The following is a 17,302-nucleotide window of genomic DNA, read 5'->3' on the forward strand; positions in this document are numbered from 1 at the left end:
TGGCGGGCTTGGGGCTTGATATAAAAACGCCATCCGGTGCGCGTGCTCAGTTCAGTTGCAGAACGTTAACGGAAACGCGCGCGTGCGCCGCAAAGCTCTCGAGTTCGTGTCTTTGGTTATTTTTTGTCTGGCGCGCTTTGATTACAAGCCAAGTGAATTTCTTTTGTAACCAGCCAGCCAGCTAGCTAGCCAGCTCTTGAGCTAGTACAACAAGCTAACAATTCACACAAGTGACACAGATATAGCAAGGTCGGCGAGCATGGAAGGTCAGGCCAAGCAAGCATACTTCGTCAATGAAGCATATAATCACGAAGAGAAGCCGCACGGGGCGGGCGACGGCGGCGGCGGAGGAGGTGGCGACAATTTGCCGCGTCGTCGCAGCGGCGGCAACAACAAGGAGCTCCAATTGGATATGTCTGGCAAAAAGGGCAAAGAGCTGCCAGCCACGCCCATTGCGCCCACCATCGATTTTGATGACCTTTTGCCACTGATTGGCGAATTTGGTCGCTATCAAAAGATATTGTTCCTCTGCATGATCCCATTCTCGTTCTTTGTGGCCTTCGTGTACTTCTCACAAATCTTTCTCACACTCATACCGGAGCAGCACTGGTGCCATGTGCCCGAACTGGATGCACTCGATGTGGAGGCCAGGTGAGCTCGAGTTCTTTTGCTGGGTGTGTTTTTCTGTTGTGTGTCCGTGACTCATGAGCGGGTTTTCCCGCCAAGGCAAATTTGGTTTTTATGGCCAAAACTACACAGAGAAAAGAAATTAAAAGTGAAACACTTGAAACAAGTAAAAGTGGACTTAAAAGTTCACTAAGACTTGCTCAAATATAAAACTCTTATTTAAAATATTAAATTTTAAGTGCGAAGAAACTTCAATTAAGCCTAATTAAGCTCATTAAAAGTGATAAATTTAGTACCAGTATTACTTTAAATCAATTTTTTAACTTGATTCAAGAGTTTTTAAACTTTATCGAAGCATATTGAGTACTTGTCTGAATGTCATTCGAGAATGTATTCCCAATTTGGGCTTGAAAATGACTTATTAATTTAAATTAAATTAATTTTTACTTGATTCAAGAACTTTGTTACTTAATCTAAGCACATTGAGAGTTTGTCTGAAATTCTGCATACATTTTACTTAATTCAAGAATTTGTTGCCCAATTGAGGCATAAGAATTTGTCTTAGGTTATGTACGAATTTTACTTTATTCAAGAATTTGTGTCTAATTCCATATTGAGGCATTCTTGACATAATTGGAATGCCGTTTGCAATGCATTTAAATGCTCATAATTTTATGATATTTTATGCGCCTTTTATGCTGATTTTGTTAGTTTTATTCATGTTTTATTGTTATGTTAAACATACTCGAGCGATATATGACAGACTTAAATAGCTTAATTCTTTACAGTAGCTCAATAATATGTAGAACCCGTTAAAAGCAAGCGGCTTAAGTTTAAGTTCTAGGAAATATATACTAGAGCTTAGACAAAGTAACTGGGTGTTAAATATATTTTTCTATACAATTAATGTACGTTTAAAGCATTCAAAAACGACCTTGAATTTATGTAGATAGTGCCTAAGACCCAAAACTGGGTTGAAGTTTCCTGTATATTTAACATTTTAATAGATTACTTTACTCGCAAAGCTGCGTTTATTATCGCATTTTATGAAGTAAAAGAATTTAAAGCAAATTTTTCGAGCATTCAGTCATGTGTTTATACACACAGAGGAAAATCACGTTCTAAATTCTAGTCTGATCAAATTTTAAGTACATTTCGCTCTTGAATGAAACATTATTTTTAAATGAATCATTCTTGAGTTCAGTAGATAAATAATGAATGTAAAAAAAATAAGAAGCAGAAAAAGTATTACTGGAATTCGCATAAGTTTAATGAAATTATCAATGAAAGTAAGAAATTTCTTAGGATGAGATTTAGTCTTATTTCAGACTTAAATCAAAAGAACTTTGTTCTAAGAAATTTAAAAGGTTCGTAACTTTTGCTTCACACTTCAAACTTAAATTGCAGCTATTGCTGATTAAATTGCCTTCAAATATTTCGAATGTCTCAGTCGCCTTTCTCCGTGATTCTCAGCTGCCCAGGCGGAAGCAATTGTGCGTTTTGTGCGAATGCGAACTATGCGGTTCCGCAAACTTTCACAAAGTCAATTTGTTTGATCGATCAGCTTGAATTCGATTTCAGTTCGACAACGCCTTGAAATGCCTTTATTTGCCACACACTGGGCCGTGTTAGCATTTAGAATTATATTGATTTCTATAAGTTCTGTGCTAGTCATTCTAAGGGGCCAAACGATAATAGCTTGTTTGCAGCGCCAAAACGATTATCGAACTCAAATCGAAACTAAATGAAAAACGAAACACAAATTCGAGTGTTCTGATCAAAGTCATTAACTCGTCTAAGTGCTGCGGCTTAGAATGACGATATAACCTTGTGCCGTGATTGGTTTTCAGTCGTCAGACATCGGCTCGATATGGCAAAAAGAACCTTACAAGCGGGCAAGGAGCTGGCAGGGGCGAGGGCAAGTCCAAACGGTGGCAGTGGCAGTGGCAGTTAGATAAGCTGTTAGCCAGGCCATAATTAGCAGCTGCGCAGCGGCAGCGCTGCGGCAGCGACGTCAGCTGCGACGCACAAGCAAAATAATCGTGGCAGCAACAGCAACAACACAAGCTGCAAATAAGTACTAACAACTAACTAACCGACTGACTAACTAACTAATGTTGTGTGGCGTTGCCAAACACGAGCCACAAATTTTCCTTAGTGAGCGAAATTGAAATGAAAACCCGAAACCGAAGCTTAAATACACTCGATTGGGCATAACAAAACCCGAAGCTTAAATGCTGGAATCGATCATTACCTTCTGAAAAAAGGTATAGTAGGTAAAGAAAGATATCAAAACAAATAATTTTCCAAATTTTAAAAAATTTCCTTATAGCTTTTTTGATTTGAGAAAAGTTTCCTATTATTAAGACAAATGTTCTCCTATTTCATAGAAATAATCTAAAGATGAGAGTTTTTGAAAATACGTTCTAAAATTTAGAACAATTTTCATATTAAGGCGATATCGTATTATATTGATATCGATTGAGGAAAACTAATCTTTTGATATTATTTATGTATCTGACCTAAATTACAAGCAGTCGAAGAAATTTAAATCTTGCGCAAATTAAACTCATCTCTGGAAACGTACTCTTCTAATTTCCACACATATTTATATAAAATAAAAATAAGGTGTTAATTAAATTGTTGATTAAAAAAAACTGTCAAGCTGTCAAGCACATAGAAATTAGAAGTTTGCTTAGCTAAAGTAAATAGAGCACGATATTTTTTATGAATAAAAACGGGGCTGCAAGCTAAGAAAAAAATCATGGCCGGTTCGAACCAGCTTCCTACCTTGAGGCTTAATACGTTATGCTTGTTTTTCACATATTTTCAAAAATTGTATGTAACAATACTAAAAATAATTTCAAACTTGAACAAAAATATTGGTGGGTTTGAACCAGCTTGCTGCTTTTAGGCTAAATTTGTGAAGCTAGTCACATATTTTATAATCTATACATGTCCGTGCTACTGAAAATATTGTTGATAGTTTAAGCTAAAATTTTAAAACTAAATTTGAATCATTTTCGGAGAAAAAGGTGGTTCGATCCGTGCTTGGGCTTAGCTTCTTTTTGGGCAACTAGTTTGCTTTAAAATGTCGCTTCAAAGTGAAAATTCTTCAAAAGTTTCGACTCGAAATCGCCTATGTAATGCTCTCCATGCCCCAGCTCCAGACAAAGTTGTCTGGAAAAGTGTTTCGATGTATTTTTGGGCTAGTGTAAAAATCTATAAATCAAATAATTGTGCCGTCATAAAATTGGCAATTAAACAAGTTACCGCGTGACATATGAGCGTCGCCTGCCATCTAACCCTGCCCTCCCGTCCGACAATCATCAATCTTGGCGGGCTATAATTTTCGACATATGTATATATAGATAGTTAAATACACACGATTCAAGCGCAGCGGATTTTGTCAAGATCACAAGATAATTATGCTGTCTATGCTGGCTTTCTGGCGGCGAGCTCGGCTGCGTCATGTTTCACGGCAGACAATGCGCCGCTGACCCTGGCGGGCTCATGACCAGCGCTGCACAAAAAGTAGCTATAGCTAAAAAAAAGCTAAAACAAAGAATGCAAATTGACAAGATGGATTAGGTGCACAATGTTGGGAGACAAGAAGGCAAAGAGTTGCCTTCTCTTCACAGTTCCCTTTGAGAGCAATTTGAAAGATTTATATAGCCAAAATTTGTATCTTTATGATTAATTTAAATTTAATCCAATATACATAATTTCAGTAGGAGCAAAATGTTCTAGTGCTAGTTAAAATATTATTTATAATACATTTCTTAAAGTCAGGATCACATTACGCAACAAATCTAGCCTTTTTTTAGCCACTTTATTATTATATATTTTTTTATTTGTTTAATTGGGCTCTTAAACAAAGAAAATATTTTCTTTTATTTCTATTTATTTTCTATGTATTTTTTTATTTCTAAAATTTAGCTTGTTTTTCCTTAGACTTGAAGGGGTATATCTTAGCCGTTTATCTCTAGTTTTCAACAACCAATGAACCTTGTTAAATAGAAATATTAATATTTTTATAAAAAATATTTTTATAAATTATAGAATTTTATGCTTATATAAAAAAATATATATAATTAAATATTTTCCTATATATATATATATATATTATATATATTTTTTTTAAAAATTTCGAATAAAATGTTGTCTTTAAAATTAGAAAAATTAAAAGCAGCAGACATCTCTATACATTATTGAGGTGCTTATCTAACTACCCAATTTTTCTCTACTTTTTTACTTTTTTCAAGTCAACATTTAGTTAGAAATTTTTTTTGAAATAAAAAATATATTTGTCATTACAATTTCAACAGCTCTTCAGCCATGTTTTGGCCCATTTGTGGGCCTTATAACTAACTTTTTATTAAATTTCCGACTATTAAAATATTTTTCAATATTTTAGAAAGTCATGATAAGAAACACACATTAAGATAGGCTTTATAAAACAGCTTAAAATATTTTTAAAAAATTAATATTAGCTAAAATGAGCTAAATAAAAACTAAAAAATTTAAAACTAGCCGTAGTGGCAGTTAACGGCTGACAAACCTCTGAAAACAGTTGAGTTTAGCTAGAAAAAGGCTGAATTGACAGCGCTGTTGTCGACCCTGATCGGGTTCATGACACTCTCGCAGCTTGAGAAACGAGACTAACCGAATTGTGGCACCTTTCGCTTATTCCGACCAAACAGATTGGCGCTATCGATACCCATGGTGAAGGGGGAGTACAACAATTGCTACATGTACGATGTCAACTACACGGAAGTGCTGGCCCAGGGCAAGATAATGGCGGATCCGCAATGGCCCCGGGTCAAATGCCGCAACGGCTGGTCATATAATTTCACGGAAATACCCTACGCAACGGTGGCCACCGAACAGAATTGGGTGTGCGATGATGCCGCCTTGCCCACCTATGCCCAGTCGATCTTCTTTCTGGGCGCGATTGTGGGCGGGCTGCTGTTCGGGTGGATTGCGGATCGGTTTGGCCGCATTCCGGCGCTGGTCTGCTGCAATCTGATGGGCTTGGTGGCGGGCGTGGCCACGGCCTTTGTGTCCAACTTCTGGCAGTTTGCCACGATGCGTTTCTTTGTGGGCTTCGCCTTCGACAATTGCTTCACCATGATGTACATACTGGGTAAGTCTGCGAAGGTCGGCGGCGTCTCACCTTGGACATTTTTGAATAGAGAATCTTGTTTTGCAGTGCTGGAGTACGTGGGTCCCAAGTATCGGACGTTTGTGGCCAACATGTCCATAGCCCTGTTCTTTACGGGCGCCGCCTGTTTGTTGCCCTGGATTGCGTACTTTGTCGCCGACTGGAAACTGCTGACAATTATCACCTCGGCGCCGTTGGCCCTGGTGGTGCTGACCCCGTTGATTGTGCCGGAGTCGGCGCGCTGGCTGGTCTCTCAGGGCCAGGTGGACAAGGCCATTGCGATCCTTCGCAAGCTGGAACGGCGCAATGGTCGCCACGTGTCGGAGCAAACGTATCAGAACTTTGGCGACAGCTGCCGCCGGATGCGGGATCAGGAACAGGCACAGAATGCCAGCTACTCGGTGCTGGATCTGTTCAAGTCGCCGCGTCTGCGTCGCACCACGCTGCTGCTCATCGTCATCTGGATGGCCATTTCGCTGGTCTTCGACGGACATGTGCGTAACGTTGGCTCCCTGGGTCTGGACATCTTTTTCACCTTCACCGTGGCCAGTTTCACGGAGCTGCCGGCGGATACATTGCTCACCGTCACGCTGGATCGCTTTGGACGCCGTTGGCTCGCTTGCGGCTCGATGGTCGCCAGCGGCATCTTCAGTCTGTTGGCCACGGTGGTGCCAGTGGGCGTGTACTCGGCCACATTGGCCATCATGGGCCGATTCTTTGTGAACATCAGCTACAACATTGGACTGCAGTATGCGGCCGAGATCTTGCCGACGGTGGTGCGCGCCCAGGGCGTCGCCTTCATACACATCATGGGCTATGTGGCCAGCATTATTGCGCCCTTTGTGGTGTATTTGGCCAATATATCGCCGGCGCTGCCGCTCATCATTCTGGGCCTGCTGGGCATTGTGGGCGGCCTGTTGGCGCTGCTGCTGCCGGAGACACTGCATCACGATCTGCCGCAGACGCTGTCCGACGGCGAGGAGTTCGGACGCGGCCAGAGCATTTGGGATTTCCCCTGCCTAGCCAAGCAGCTAGACGATGAGGAGGACAAGTGCAATACAGATGTCGAGGAGGTGCGTTCCCAGGCCTTTGTGCGTGGCACTCAAACTGGCGCCTCGCTCAAGGCGTCCACAGGCGGAGAGCTGCGTTCGAGCATTTTACGGCGTTCGATACAATCGCGCAGCTCCACCAAGTTGTAAATAACCACAAGTATTGATACCAAGCAACTCATTCACAATTGTAGCCTTGCATTTTTGTCATAGTTCGATTAGCTTAAGTGTTTTTTTGTGATATTAATTCTAAGTAATTTCGTTGCCATTTGGCCTAATAAAAAACTCTTACGATTATATATTTTGAATTTTAACGGCCGTTAGCCTTAAGTGGCAAGCGCCATCTGTTGTGCTAGTCGTGCAGTAAACTTATCGATAACAAATTTTGTTCGTTTTGGCCGTTAATTATAGTACGCTTTTTCCGCGGCAGCTGGCGCCACTTTGTTTACTTCTGAAATTGGGATACATTTTATAGTTGTTGCATTTTGCAGATTAATGCATTGCAAACAATTAAATTACAAACAATTAAATTCCAACGCAAATATTCGATTGAACTACAAATAGAAACCGCTCCCAAATGGCAGCTATAAGAAGCACGCTTCGTCGATTTGAAGGCAGTTAACAATGACAGTGTTAGCAGCTTCTCTGGTACTGCTCCTCGGGCTAGCTCTCGGCGGCGCCAGTGCCCTATACGCCAGCAGCAACAACAGCAGCAAACTGCTGGCTATCCTGAACGGCTCTGCGCCGACGCTGGACGTGCTGCTGCACATCGATGTGCTGGCTGGAGAGATGGCTCCACTGAGCACGGCCGTGGGTCCGCTTGATCTGGAGTCCATTATACGGGCCGAGGTGAATGGCGACTGGGAGCGCGCACGCCTAGTGCTGCAGCTGGCCAACCAGACGCGCACGCCGAAGCTCAAACATGCCATCTACGAGGCACTGTGGCAGGAGCTGCAGCAGACCAAGCAAATCTACGATCCGCTCAAGCTGTTGGAATTCCACGGACAGCTGACGGAACTGTCCGATGTGCCGCCGCCGCTGCTGGCGAAGGTATATCAAGCGTTTGTCGGGCGCAGCGCTCAGCTCCTTGCGGCACCCTTCCACACGCCCAGCCGCAGGGCGAATTTCCCGCTGGTCAGCGCCCTGCTGCAGCGGCTCACCCTGAGCACGCTGGACTATTTGCGCGATATACTGGAGGCGCTGTTTGACCTGGTGCTATCGCTGGAAAGCACGCTGAGTGTGGTGCAGCGCTGGGGCAACATTAGCGCCAGCCTGACGCAGTTGACCCTGGCGAATCTGCAATTGTTGCAGCGCCCGGAGCTGCAGTTAGATGCGGCCGCGCACACTGCGCTGCAGGCTAATCTGCGCCAGCTGTTGGAGCAGCCCGCCTTTGAGCTGGACGTGGATGGCACGCTGCGCCAGCAGGTGTACGCACAGCTGCCGGAGGATGAGCGCATCCTGTACACCGCCCAGAAAGTGTGCCTGCGCAACGTGACCGACGCCAATGCCTACATCTACGAGTGTCCCCAGACCTATCTGATCTGCACGAATGCACGCGATCCCAAGAAGGCCGCTTACTACGTGCAGCGCGGACACGGCGGACCCAACAATACCCTGCAATTCGCCTTCTATAGCGCCTATTGGCGCAATCGCTACATCCTGATGGAACCGAGCAATCACTCCGCAACTGGCCAGCACATCACGAAGAACGTTTACAGTCGCGCTGCCATCGACTGGTGGCATGTCGTTCAGCTGAATGGCGGCGGTGTGGCCTTATACGATGCGGCGACAACCCGTTCGGTGCTCTGTGGCGGCGATCCCCAGCATTGGGATGGCGAGGAGAAACATGTTTATACACGCAACGCCCAGGAGTTTGCCACAAATCGCCGGGAGTGCGCCTGGAGCATCGAGGATTGCAGCGATGTGTCCTAAGAGAGGCGATGCTTCAAAGATTGAACAAAAATAATTACCTTACCCATTTATTTCCAATTGAAAGCAAAATGAAAATCCAATAAAAAAATGTTATCTTCCTTCCTGCAGATTAAATATTCTGATTATAGCCACAAAAGATTCTCATTCATTAACATAGATTCCATGTTTTTTTTCTTCCCAAATATTGAACACAGATTCGGATGTGTCTTTAGTACATCTCATTTAATTCAAATTCAAACTTAAATGGAGCATATATATACACACAGATATTCTTTATAGGATCCAAAAAACCTACTTAAATGCGCTACAATTTTCACAACGAATTAAAAGTACACTACACTCTATATACATATGCAATTAGAAACGCAAACATAAACAATTAAATTACAATTTTCGCATAGTGTGAGATTTTTACATATGGCAACAAACAGTTGTGTCTAGAATGTATTATTTAATTTATTATGCTTATTGTCAGTGATCGTAAGGCACATGAGAGGAGTATTTTAACTACTTTTGCATAAAATCCCAGGGTATGCAGACAATGCCGTCTGTGAGCACCGAATAGTAATGGGATATATGCAGCTTGATGTGCTCGAAATGCTTGGGCTGGCACAGACGCAGATCGCTCAGCGCGGATATCATCTTGTCGGGCGTAACGGCGTCGTCCTTGGTAAGGGACTGCAGTTTGAGGCGGTGAATCGACTCCTCGATTAGCTGCTGTTCGATGTGTTTGTCCTTCTCGTACTTGGACATGCGTTCGCATGCCAGCTGCATATTTTGACTGATGAAGTCCACCAGTATGCTGCCGGGGCAGGTGGCGGGCGTTATGAACTGACCCGTTGGACTGACCATCAATGGACCCGCCTCCGACTCGACAACAATTGTGTACTTCTGCAGCGATTGTGGCCAACTCTTGGGATAGCTTTGCTTGCTCAGATAATCGTTCAGTGATGTCGTCACCTTCATGAGGTAGTTGGCATAGCCGCGCGCCTGCTGCTTGGGCATAAACTTGCGGCGTCCGATCTGTATGCCGCGCAGCACCTGCGAGAGCGTCAGCTCATACACGGGCACCACTGTCAGGTAGGCATCGTGCTGTGGAATGTTCTTGATAAAATCAATCCAATTGTTCTGCACATCGCCGGTGAAGAGCATCACATGACCCTCAAGGCTGATGCCCGTGAAGGGTGCAAACACCACGACGCGATTGCGCAACGTCTCCAGCACCGCGGCATGGGTCTGGGTGAGGCGCTGCAGCGATTTGAGGCAGCCGCGATAATGCTCAATGTTCCAGCCGCATTCGTAGCGGGCGTCACGCAATTGCAGATCTCGCACCAGCACATTCTTGAGCTTGTCAATTTCGGCTTCCAGCACAGCGGTGTCCTTGGCCCGCTGTCTGGCCTTGGCGGCGTTCTCCTCCAGCCAAGTGGACAGCACTGGACGTATGCTGGTGGCTTCCTGTGGAGCATGAGGGAATTAATATTTTTATAAAAGAATTTAAAGAGTTTATGGCATTAATTACGCTGCGAAACTGTGAATCAAACTCATGGAACTCCGCATTGTAGTGATAGTCCTGGCTTGGTTTGTTGGCCATACTATCTCGGGGCTTTGCTTGCGCCATAGGCTTTACGGTCTTTATATAGTCCGTGGAGAGATTGCATGATTCGAGCAGACCTTGAATGAACCGCTTGGGATCACGTGTGCTCCGGTCCATGCGTATCTGAACCAAGCGAAACGAGTCACGCTTCTCGGCATCCGTACTCTCGCGCACATAGAACTTAAGCACCTTGGCATCCTCATTGGGATAGCTGCGCTTGTAGAGCGCCTCCAGATGGGCGCTCAGCAGCTTCAACGAATTCTCGTTGGTCTGCCGCTGTTCCGGATGCTGGCCAAACAAATCCGGATGCACGGCAAAGTAAAATGGACGCAACGCCGTTGTCAGCTCGGTGCTCAAAGTGCGGCGCATCAGTCCGATCTTATGCACTGCCTGCGTCTGGAACTGCACCTGGAGCATGCCGCTCAGTCGCAATGCTGCCGCTGCCATTATGTAATCGCTAGAGCAGCGCACTGCTCGACTTTACGGCTGCCACGCACATCCGAGTAACAACGGCGAGTTATTACTTACTACAAATTTGATTTACAATTTTAAATATATATATATATATTTATATTACGTAGTTGCCACTCAGCTGTTTGTTTGACGTTTGTTTTGTAAATGTGAGCAAGGCAAAACGCATTACTCTTGCGTTTTTGAAAGCTCGTACGCTGTTTATAATATATATATTGGACAAAAATACCAGCATATATTACATATCGTATCGGTTTGTTAGATCTACTAATAGACAATATTGTTAGATCTTTTTCCCTTTTTGCTAACTGGCTGCATACCTAACTTAAGCTTATTTGCTTTCATATCCTAACTAGGTGGCAACGCTGCATTGACAGTGTGCCCAGACATAGATCACATAAATCAGCTGTGAAAAAAGTTAGCTGCCACCTGAAATTGTTTATTTCATTTCTAATTTTAAAGTGCACAATGTCCACTTACTATTTTGTTATAGTTGGGCACAACGACAATCCCATATTCGAGAAAGAGTTCAGCACCGTTAATAAAGAGCAGCGCGTAAGTGCATACGCCACAAAGGAACTCGCTTGTTTATCTGATAGTTCCGCATTTGCAGAAGGAGGATCACAGGCATCTCAACCAGTTTATAGCGCATGCCGCACTGGATCTGGTGGATGAGCACAAATGGAAGACGGCAAATATGCAGCTTAAGTCCATAGATCGCTTCAATCAGTGGTTTGTGTCCGCCTTCATCACCGCCTCGCAGATACGCTTCATTATTGTGCACGACAACAAAAACGACGAGGGCATCAAGAACTTCTTCAATGAAATGTACGATACGTATATTAAACATTCCATGAACGCGTTCTACAAGATCAACACGCCCATCAAGTCGCCCATGTTTGAGAAGAAATCGGAAATCTTTGGGCGCAAGTATTTGTTATCGTAATTGTTAAGTATTAGTTGTAGGCATTTGAATGTAAATTTGATTTAAATTTATTTAGAAAACCAGTCTAATGACACACAAAAATAGCTTAACTTTCAATGGACTTCTTTAATTCTCATTTTACAAATGCGTCTTCGAATCAAATCTAAAACGATTTAACGCTATACTTGGCTCGCCTGACCCATTACAATTCCAAGTGGAGCGGCAGTATAATCATAAACTATACAAATGTGTGGTTGGATGAACGCATGGAACGATTTGAAATTAAAGCAACAATGTTTTTTATACGGAATTGTAGTGGGTGGATAAATCTCTATGAAATGTTGTTCCAAAATACAAGGCTTAATGCTTCTTGTTCTTGCCGTAGCGTTCATATTTGCTTTTCGACGAGTGCCACAGGATGAGTGGAATGGCCAGAGAAGGCAGCGTCATGATGGCAAAGGCAACCCAATCAAAGCAATGCGAGGAGAAGCGCTTGTTGTACTCATTCAGATTGACAATGCCGCCCTCTCCGGGCTCCGAGCTGATGGCCAATTGGAGCTGCAGATTGAATCCAATTAGCATATGAGTGGAAACACTTGAAAGTCAATAATAATTTACCGTCTCGGCTTCCTCAACGGGCTTGTAGGACACCTCGGCGGCAGTGAAGTTGAAGTAACCAAAGGCCTTGGGACGCACCACCAGCACATGGGTGAAGTTGGTCTGCGGAGCAATGCGTTCCACGGTAGCCGCGGGTTGGCCACCGACAACCTCAAAGGCCTCGGGATGGAAGCCGTTGTCGACCAGCTGGACATTTGTGGCCGCTCCGTTGCCCACATTGAAGATTGTGTAGCGCACCAGGAGATCGCTCTTCTCGACCAAATATTTGTTAAGTATCTGCTTGGAGACGAGCAGGCGAGCGCGTGTCTCGTCCTCGGAGACACAAACGCTGAGCACAGCGAACAGGGCGCACAAAGCTAACGTTTTTCTAAACATGCTGCAAGATACAAAAAAGTTTGGAACGTTTCACTTTGATTTTTTTGTTGACGTGGAAGGGCTGATGACCGTCAAAAGAAAGCGGCGCAACATGTGTATGCTTTTATTTGTAATATTAACACGAAACCAACAAGTTGGCACTGTGTAATAACTTAATTCGGTTTTAGGTTTACTTTTGAACAACTTACATGAAATTTAGTTATTTAATTTGCAAGTATTTGTATTAAACTAAATGCAGGCTAGCGACAACGGCGGCTGCTTTCTCGTGGCTGCTTCGTGACGTGTAAACTGTCGGCTGTCAAACTTCGGACGAGTACATTTCGCGACGATACCACAGGCATCGATATATCGATAATACGATTGCATCTGAGCAGCGACAGCTCTGGTCGCACAGCTGATTGGCAGCCAAACAATAACAAACTAACAAGAATTTTATGTTTGCGCGCGCAGCTCCTTAACTTTTATTTATTACATTAAATGTATCCACAAATATTTTAGTTGTTTGCAATATTTACAACTTAAACATTTGAGAGCTGACCTTACTGTGTATTGTCACTGTGGGTGGAATGCGCTGCCGGCATCTGTGAATGCCCTTGAATGACATTGGTACCCTACACGCAACGGTGCCGCCTATTCGTTCACAATTGCATTCAATTATGAAATGGCCTAAAACGAGTATAAACATAACATTTGCGATTGTTTTTGGGACTTGTTTAGATGTATGACGAAACAATATCGTCCACCTTGAAAGTACCGATCAGTTTTGCGTTAAAATTCACACGCAGTCAGCATGATAGCGCTTATCGCTGTCACTACAGCCGATGCGTACGCTTATCAGCGCGGCGACGCAGCAGCTGAGTTCGTTTTTTTTTCTCAACACACACAAATTGTTAGCACTGCCGCCAGGTCGCACGCAGTCGGAATTTAACTAGCAGCTGGAAAACTATACCCAATCATGTCTCTGAGCGTGGAAACGGTCCAAACAACGCCCTACGAGGGCCAAAAGCCTGGCACTAGCGGGCTGCGCAAGAAAGTCAGTTACAAACCAAATTTACAGTTAAACAGAACACAACAATTGTGAATTTTGTTCCAGGTGAAAGTGTTCACGCAGCCCAACTACACGGAAAACTTTGTCCAATGCACTCTGGATGCCAATGGTGCCGCTCTGGCGGGCTCCACACTGGTTGTGGGCGGCGACGGGCGCTACTACTGCAAGGAGGCGGCCGAGCTGATAGTCCGCATCGCCGCAGCCAACGGCGTCGCCAAGCTGCTGGTGGGTCAAAACGGCATACTCTCCACGCCCGCCGTCTCCAGCCTCATACGTCACAACAAAGCTCTGGGTAGGTGCCGTTATTTAATCAACATTTACACTAGCTTGTAATCCCCAAGGTAATAACTGATAATCGAGGTTTGTCCAGCAAAAACGAAAAACACATTTAAATACTTATACTAATGATTGTCTTTGGCTAGTTTCAAGGTCAACGCGTGGGCAAATAATATTTGGATAAAAAACAATTTTTATTAAACTTAATATGGATTCCTTGAAAGTTAAAAGAGCGATAACTTTGGATTCTAATTGGAAAACGTTTTCATACACTTTCTGTTTACAAATTTTGATATATTTTTTTTTGTAACTTTTTATTCATTCTGTATAGAAACTAATCTATGTACATGATGTTAAGTAGAAGTTTAAGCTGGTCGTGAGAGTAGCTTTTAATGAAATTGGGTTCTACCAATATTTATACAGCTGTTAGTCTAAATTTTTATGTAAAAAGGCCATACAAATGGTTAAAAGAGCTTTGTGAAAAAAGTACCTAACGGGAAAAAAGGAAGCAATTCCGACCTCATATCCGAGCCGTCTGTTTGTCTATGTTAAAGCGTATAACTCTTGGGAACTACGAAATCCAGAAATTTGTAATGCGTCCTTTTGAAAACCTTCCCCATTCCCCCCATAATCCAATAGTATACTAGATAAACGTACTTAAATAACGAAATCTTCTTTTAGGCGGCATTGTTTTGACTGCTTCGCACAATCCTGGCGGTCCGGACAATGACTTCGGTATTAAGTTTAATTGCGAAAATGGTGGTCCAGCTCCGGACGCGTTTACCAACAACATTCACCAGCTGACGACTGGCATCAAGACCTACAAACTGGTGCGTGGCCTGCAGATTGACATCTCCAAGGTGGGCGTCAGCAGCTTCGACATTGGAGGCAAGCCGTTTGTGGTGGAGGTCATTGATGCGGTGGCCGACTATGTGCGTCTCATGCAGGAGATCTTTGACTTTGCCAAGCTGCGCGATTTCGTAAGCGGCAAGTCGACTGGAAAGCCCCTGAAAATGCGCATCGATTCGATGAATGGTGTAACGGGCGCTTATGTGCGTGAGATTTTCCTGAATCGCTTGGGCGCCGCAGAGGCATCGGTAGTGCACACCACACCGCTGCCGGACTTTGGTGGACTGCATCCCGATCCGAATCTGACGTACGCCAAGGATCTGGTGGATACGGTGGCCAAGGGTGATTACGATATTGGCGCTGCCTTCGATGGCGACGGCGATCGCAACATGATAATCGGCGGCAAAGCGTTCTTTGTGACGCCCAGCGACTCCTTGGCGGTCATCGCACACTATCTGGAGGCCATACCCTATTTCCAGAAGAATGGCGTGCAGGGCTTCGCACGCAGCATGCCAACTGCCTCGGCTGTGGATTTGGTGGGCAAGAAACTAGGCAAGGAGGTGTTTGAGGTGCCCACTGGCTGGAAATACTTTGGCAATCTCATGGACGCCGGGCGACTGTGTCTGTGCGGCGAGGAGAGCTTCGGCACCGGCTCCAATCACATACGGGAGAAGGATGGCATTTGGGCGGTGCTGGCCTGGATTTCCGTCATGCAGCACACGGGCAAGAGCATTGAGGATATACTGAAGCAGCATTGGTCCAACTATGGACGCAACTATTTCACGCGCTACGACTACGAGGAGTGCGACCTCGATCCCTGCAACGAGATGATGGCCACCATGGAGAAAACCATAACAGCGGCTGGATTTGTTGGCAAGAGCTTTGCCAGCGGCGGCAAGAGCTATAAGGTCAAGCAGGCAGACAACTTCAGCTACACAGATCCCGTGGACACATCCCTCGCCACCAAGCAAGGACTGCGCATTGTCTTCGAGGATGGCAGCCGCATTGTGATGCGTCTCAGCGGCACCGGCAGCTCCGGCGCCACCGTACGGTGCGTATTTATATTTAAATATTTTATTTTGATTTAAAATTTAAATGGTTTTTTCTCTGCATGCAGCTTGTACATCGACTCCTATGAGAAGGAAAATGTGCTGGGCCAGGCCAGCGTCATGCTGAAGCCGCTGATTGACATTGCATTGGAAATCTCGCTGCTGCCCAAATTCACCGGACGCAATGCGCCCACTGTCATCACATAAACAGACGAGATCCGGGATAAATCATGTCCAGTTTGGTGCTGTTGTCGTTGTTCGAAATCCCCTTCTGCAGCTGCGTGAGGCATTTGGAGTTGCGTTTCGAATTTTTTAAACTCTGTAGCTGAAACCAAAGTTGGCAAGTTAAAAATATAAATTATAATAAAATAAGTTCCAAGAATCTGCACACATTTGGCCATCCAAATTATATAAGTCTTCAAAAGTACGTTCCATGCATAGCCTATGTCTATATAGTATGTATATTTGATGATACCATTTTCACATGAATTCTGACCAGGAATAATGTTTCCAGACTAAGATGCCAAATTAATCTAGAGGCCAAACCATGAACAAAGAGCCAAACCTCGTGAAAATCGGATGAGATTTAATCGAGTTATGGGGTTGAGAAATTTTTACCTACATATGTCTACATAGGATATTTGAGGGTACCATTTTCACATAAATTTTGACCAGGAATAATGTTTCCAGATTTAGATGCCAAATGGATATATAGGCCAAACCATGAACAAAGACCCAAACCCCGCGAAAATCGGTTGAGATTTGACCGAGTTATGGGGGTGGCTATGTGTGGGTGTATGTATGTATGTATGTGTATATGTGTGTGTGCTTATGTGTGTTAGTGTATGCATGCATGTATGTATGCATATATGTATGCATGCATATTTGTTTTCTAATACCAAAGGCAGACCAAGCTTATTTGTCGCTGTGCTGCAAATTTAAATAAAACGAATTTCTACCGAGTGCTCTCCTCCTCGATTCTCAAGAATTCAAGTAGGCTCTGCAGTTTTTAGTGCTTAGCTATTAGTATAGTGTTTTTTTTTTGGTGGTTTTTTGTTTGTACATATATATGTATGTATATATGTATATGGACATGTATGTATGTATATGTATGTATGTATGTTTGTATGTATATGTATGTATGTATATGTATGTATGCATGTTTATGTATGAGTGTGTGTGTGTGTGTGTGTGAATGTGTGTTGGTTTGTATGTATGTGTGTATATATGTATGTATTATATTTATATGCAGACATTCACACAAACATATATGTATGCCTGCAAATATTTATATGTAAAAGTCATTCAGTCCGTCATTCTGTCAT

The 17,302-nt window shown here is 43.8% G+C and overlaps 6 protein-coding genes across 6 annotated transcripts; 4 read left to right on the plus strand and 2 right to left on the minus strand.

Moving 5' to 3' along the window:
* The first annotated feature begins 65 nt into the window (after window positions 1-65).
* On the plus strand, window positions 66-7,137 carry LOC135433958 (carcinine transporter). The gene is made up of 3 exons (XM_064690271.1): window positions 66-651; window positions 5,331-5,773; window positions 5,840-7,137. Exons 1-3 carry the CDS (start codon window positions 260-262, stop codon window positions 6,988-6,990), a joined length of 1,986 nt encoding a protein of 661 aa, XP_064546341.1. The 5' UTR covers window positions 66-259; the 3' UTR covers window positions 6,991-7,137.
* A 312-nt stretch (window positions 7,138-7,449) lies between these two features.
* LOC135433960 (uncharacterized) lies at window positions 7,450-8,908 on the plus strand. Its single transcript, XM_064690274.1, has one exon. The coding sequence runs from the start codon at window positions 7,465-7,467 to the stop codon at window positions 8,770-8,772; it is 1,308 nt and encodes a 435-aa protein (XP_064546344.1). The 5' UTR covers window positions 7,450-7,464; the 3' UTR covers window positions 8,773-8,908.
* Window positions 8,909-9,170: 262 nt separating this feature from the next.
* On the minus strand, window positions 9,171-10,927 carry LOC135433959 (T-cell activation inhibitor, mitochondrial). Its single transcript, XM_064690272.1, has 2 exons — window positions 10,292-10,927; window positions 9,171-10,227 (listed from the first exon to the last, which is right to left on the minus strand). The coding sequence occupies exons 1-2, from the start codon at window positions 10,811-10,813 to the stop codon at window positions 9,280-9,282; spliced, it is 1,470 nt and encodes a 489-aa protein (XP_064546342.1). The 5' UTR covers window positions 10,814-10,927; the 3' UTR covers window positions 9,171-9,279.
* Window positions 10,928-11,229: 302 nt separating this feature from the next.
* Window positions 11,230-11,879, plus strand: Trs20 (TRAPP subunit 20). Its single transcript, XM_064690276.1, has 2 exons — window positions 11,230-11,392; window positions 11,451-11,879. Exons 1-2 carry the CDS (start codon window positions 11,306-11,308, stop codon window positions 11,781-11,783), a joined length of 420 nt encoding a protein of 139 aa, XP_064546346.1. The 5' UTR covers window positions 11,230-11,305; the 3' UTR covers window positions 11,784-11,879.
* SsRbeta (signal sequence receptor beta) lies at window positions 11,869-13,100 on the minus strand. Its single transcript, XM_064690275.1, has 3 exons — window positions 12,944-13,100; window positions 12,381-12,756; window positions 11,869-12,320 (listed from the first exon to the last, which is right to left on the minus strand). Exons 2-3 carry the CDS (start codon window positions 12,753-12,755, stop codon window positions 12,123-12,125), a joined length of 573 nt encoding a protein of 190 aa, XP_064546345.1. The 5' UTR covers window position 12,756; window positions 12,944-13,100; the 3' UTR covers window positions 11,869-12,122.
* Window positions 13,101-13,632: 532 nt separating this feature from the next.
* Window positions 13,633-16,383, plus strand: Pgm1 (phosphoglucose mutase 1). Its single transcript, XM_064690277.1, has 4 exons — window positions 13,633-13,788; window positions 13,849-14,095; window positions 14,761-15,979; window positions 16,046-16,383. Exons 1-4 carry the CDS (start codon window positions 13,711-13,713, stop codon window positions 16,182-16,184), a joined length of 1,683 nt encoding a protein of 560 aa, XP_064546347.1. The 5' UTR covers window positions 13,633-13,710; the 3' UTR covers window positions 16,185-16,383.
* Window positions 16,384-17,302: the final 919 nt, after the last annotated feature.

Source organism: Drosophila montana, unplaced genomic scaffold (genome assembly GCF_035044405.1).
Source record: "Drosophila montana isolate Dmon_TW-CO22-7 unplaced genomic scaffold, ASM3504440v1 contig_3240_1, whole genome shotgun sequence".
Lineage (NCBI taxonomy): Eukaryota > Metazoa > Arthropoda > Insecta > Diptera > Drosophilidae > Drosophila > Drosophila montana.

Excerpts from the sequence above, each read along its gene's own strand:
- Pgm1 (XM_064690277.1), top strand. The coding sequence starts at position 13,711 with ATGTCTCTGAGCGTGGAAACGGTCCAAACAACGCCCTACGAGGGCCAA. Across the intron at positions 14,096-14,760 it reads ACGTCACAACAAAGCTCTGG|GCGGCATTGTTTTGACTGCT; the intron begins GTAGGTGCCGTT and ends ATCTTCTTTTAG. Across the intron at positions 15,980-16,045 it reads AGCTCCGGCGCCACCGTACG|CTTGTACATCGACTCCTATG; the intron begins GTGCGTATTTAT and ends CTCTGCATGCAG.
- LOC135433960 (XM_064690274.1), top strand. The coding sequence starts at position 7,465 with ATGACAGTGTTAGCAGCTTCTCTGGTACTGCTCCTCGGGCTAGCTCTC.
- Trs20 (XM_064690276.1), top strand. The coding sequence starts at position 11,306 with ATGTCCACTTACTATTTTGTTATAGTTGGGCACAACGACAATCCCATA. Across the intron at positions 11,393-11,450 it reads CCGTTAATAAAGAGCAGCGC|AAGGAGGATCACAGGCATCT; the intron begins GTAAGTGCATAC and ends CCGCATTTGCAG.
- LOC135433958 (XM_064690271.1), top strand. The coding sequence starts at position 260 with ATGGAAGGTCAGGCCAAGCAAGCATACTTCGTCAATGAAGCATATAAT. Across the intron at positions 652-5,330 it reads GCACTCGATGTGGAGGCCAG|ATTGGCGCTATCGATACCCA; the intron begins GTGAGCTCGAGT and ends CCGACCAAACAG. Across the intron at positions 5,774-5,839 it reads CACCATGATGTACATACTGG|TGCTGGAGTACGTGGGTCCC; the intron begins GTAAGTCTGCGA and ends CTTGTTTTGCAG.
- SsRbeta (XM_064690275.1), bottom strand. The coding sequence starts at position 12,755 with ATGTTTAGAAAAACGTTAGCTTTGTGCGCCCTGTTCGCTGTGCTCAGC. Across the intron at positions 12,321-12,380 it reads CCGTTGAGGAAGCCGAGACG|CTCCAATTGGCCATCAGCTC; the intron begins GTAAATTATTAT and ends TTCAATCTGCAG.
- LOC135433959 (XM_064690272.1), bottom strand. The coding sequence starts at position 10,813 with ATGGCAGCGGCAGCATTGCGACTGAGCGGCATGCTCCAGGTGCAGTTC. Across the intron at positions 10,228-10,291 it reads TTGATTCACAGTTTCGCAGC|GAAGCCACCAGCATACGTCC; the intron begins GTAATTAATGCC and ends CATGCTCCACAG.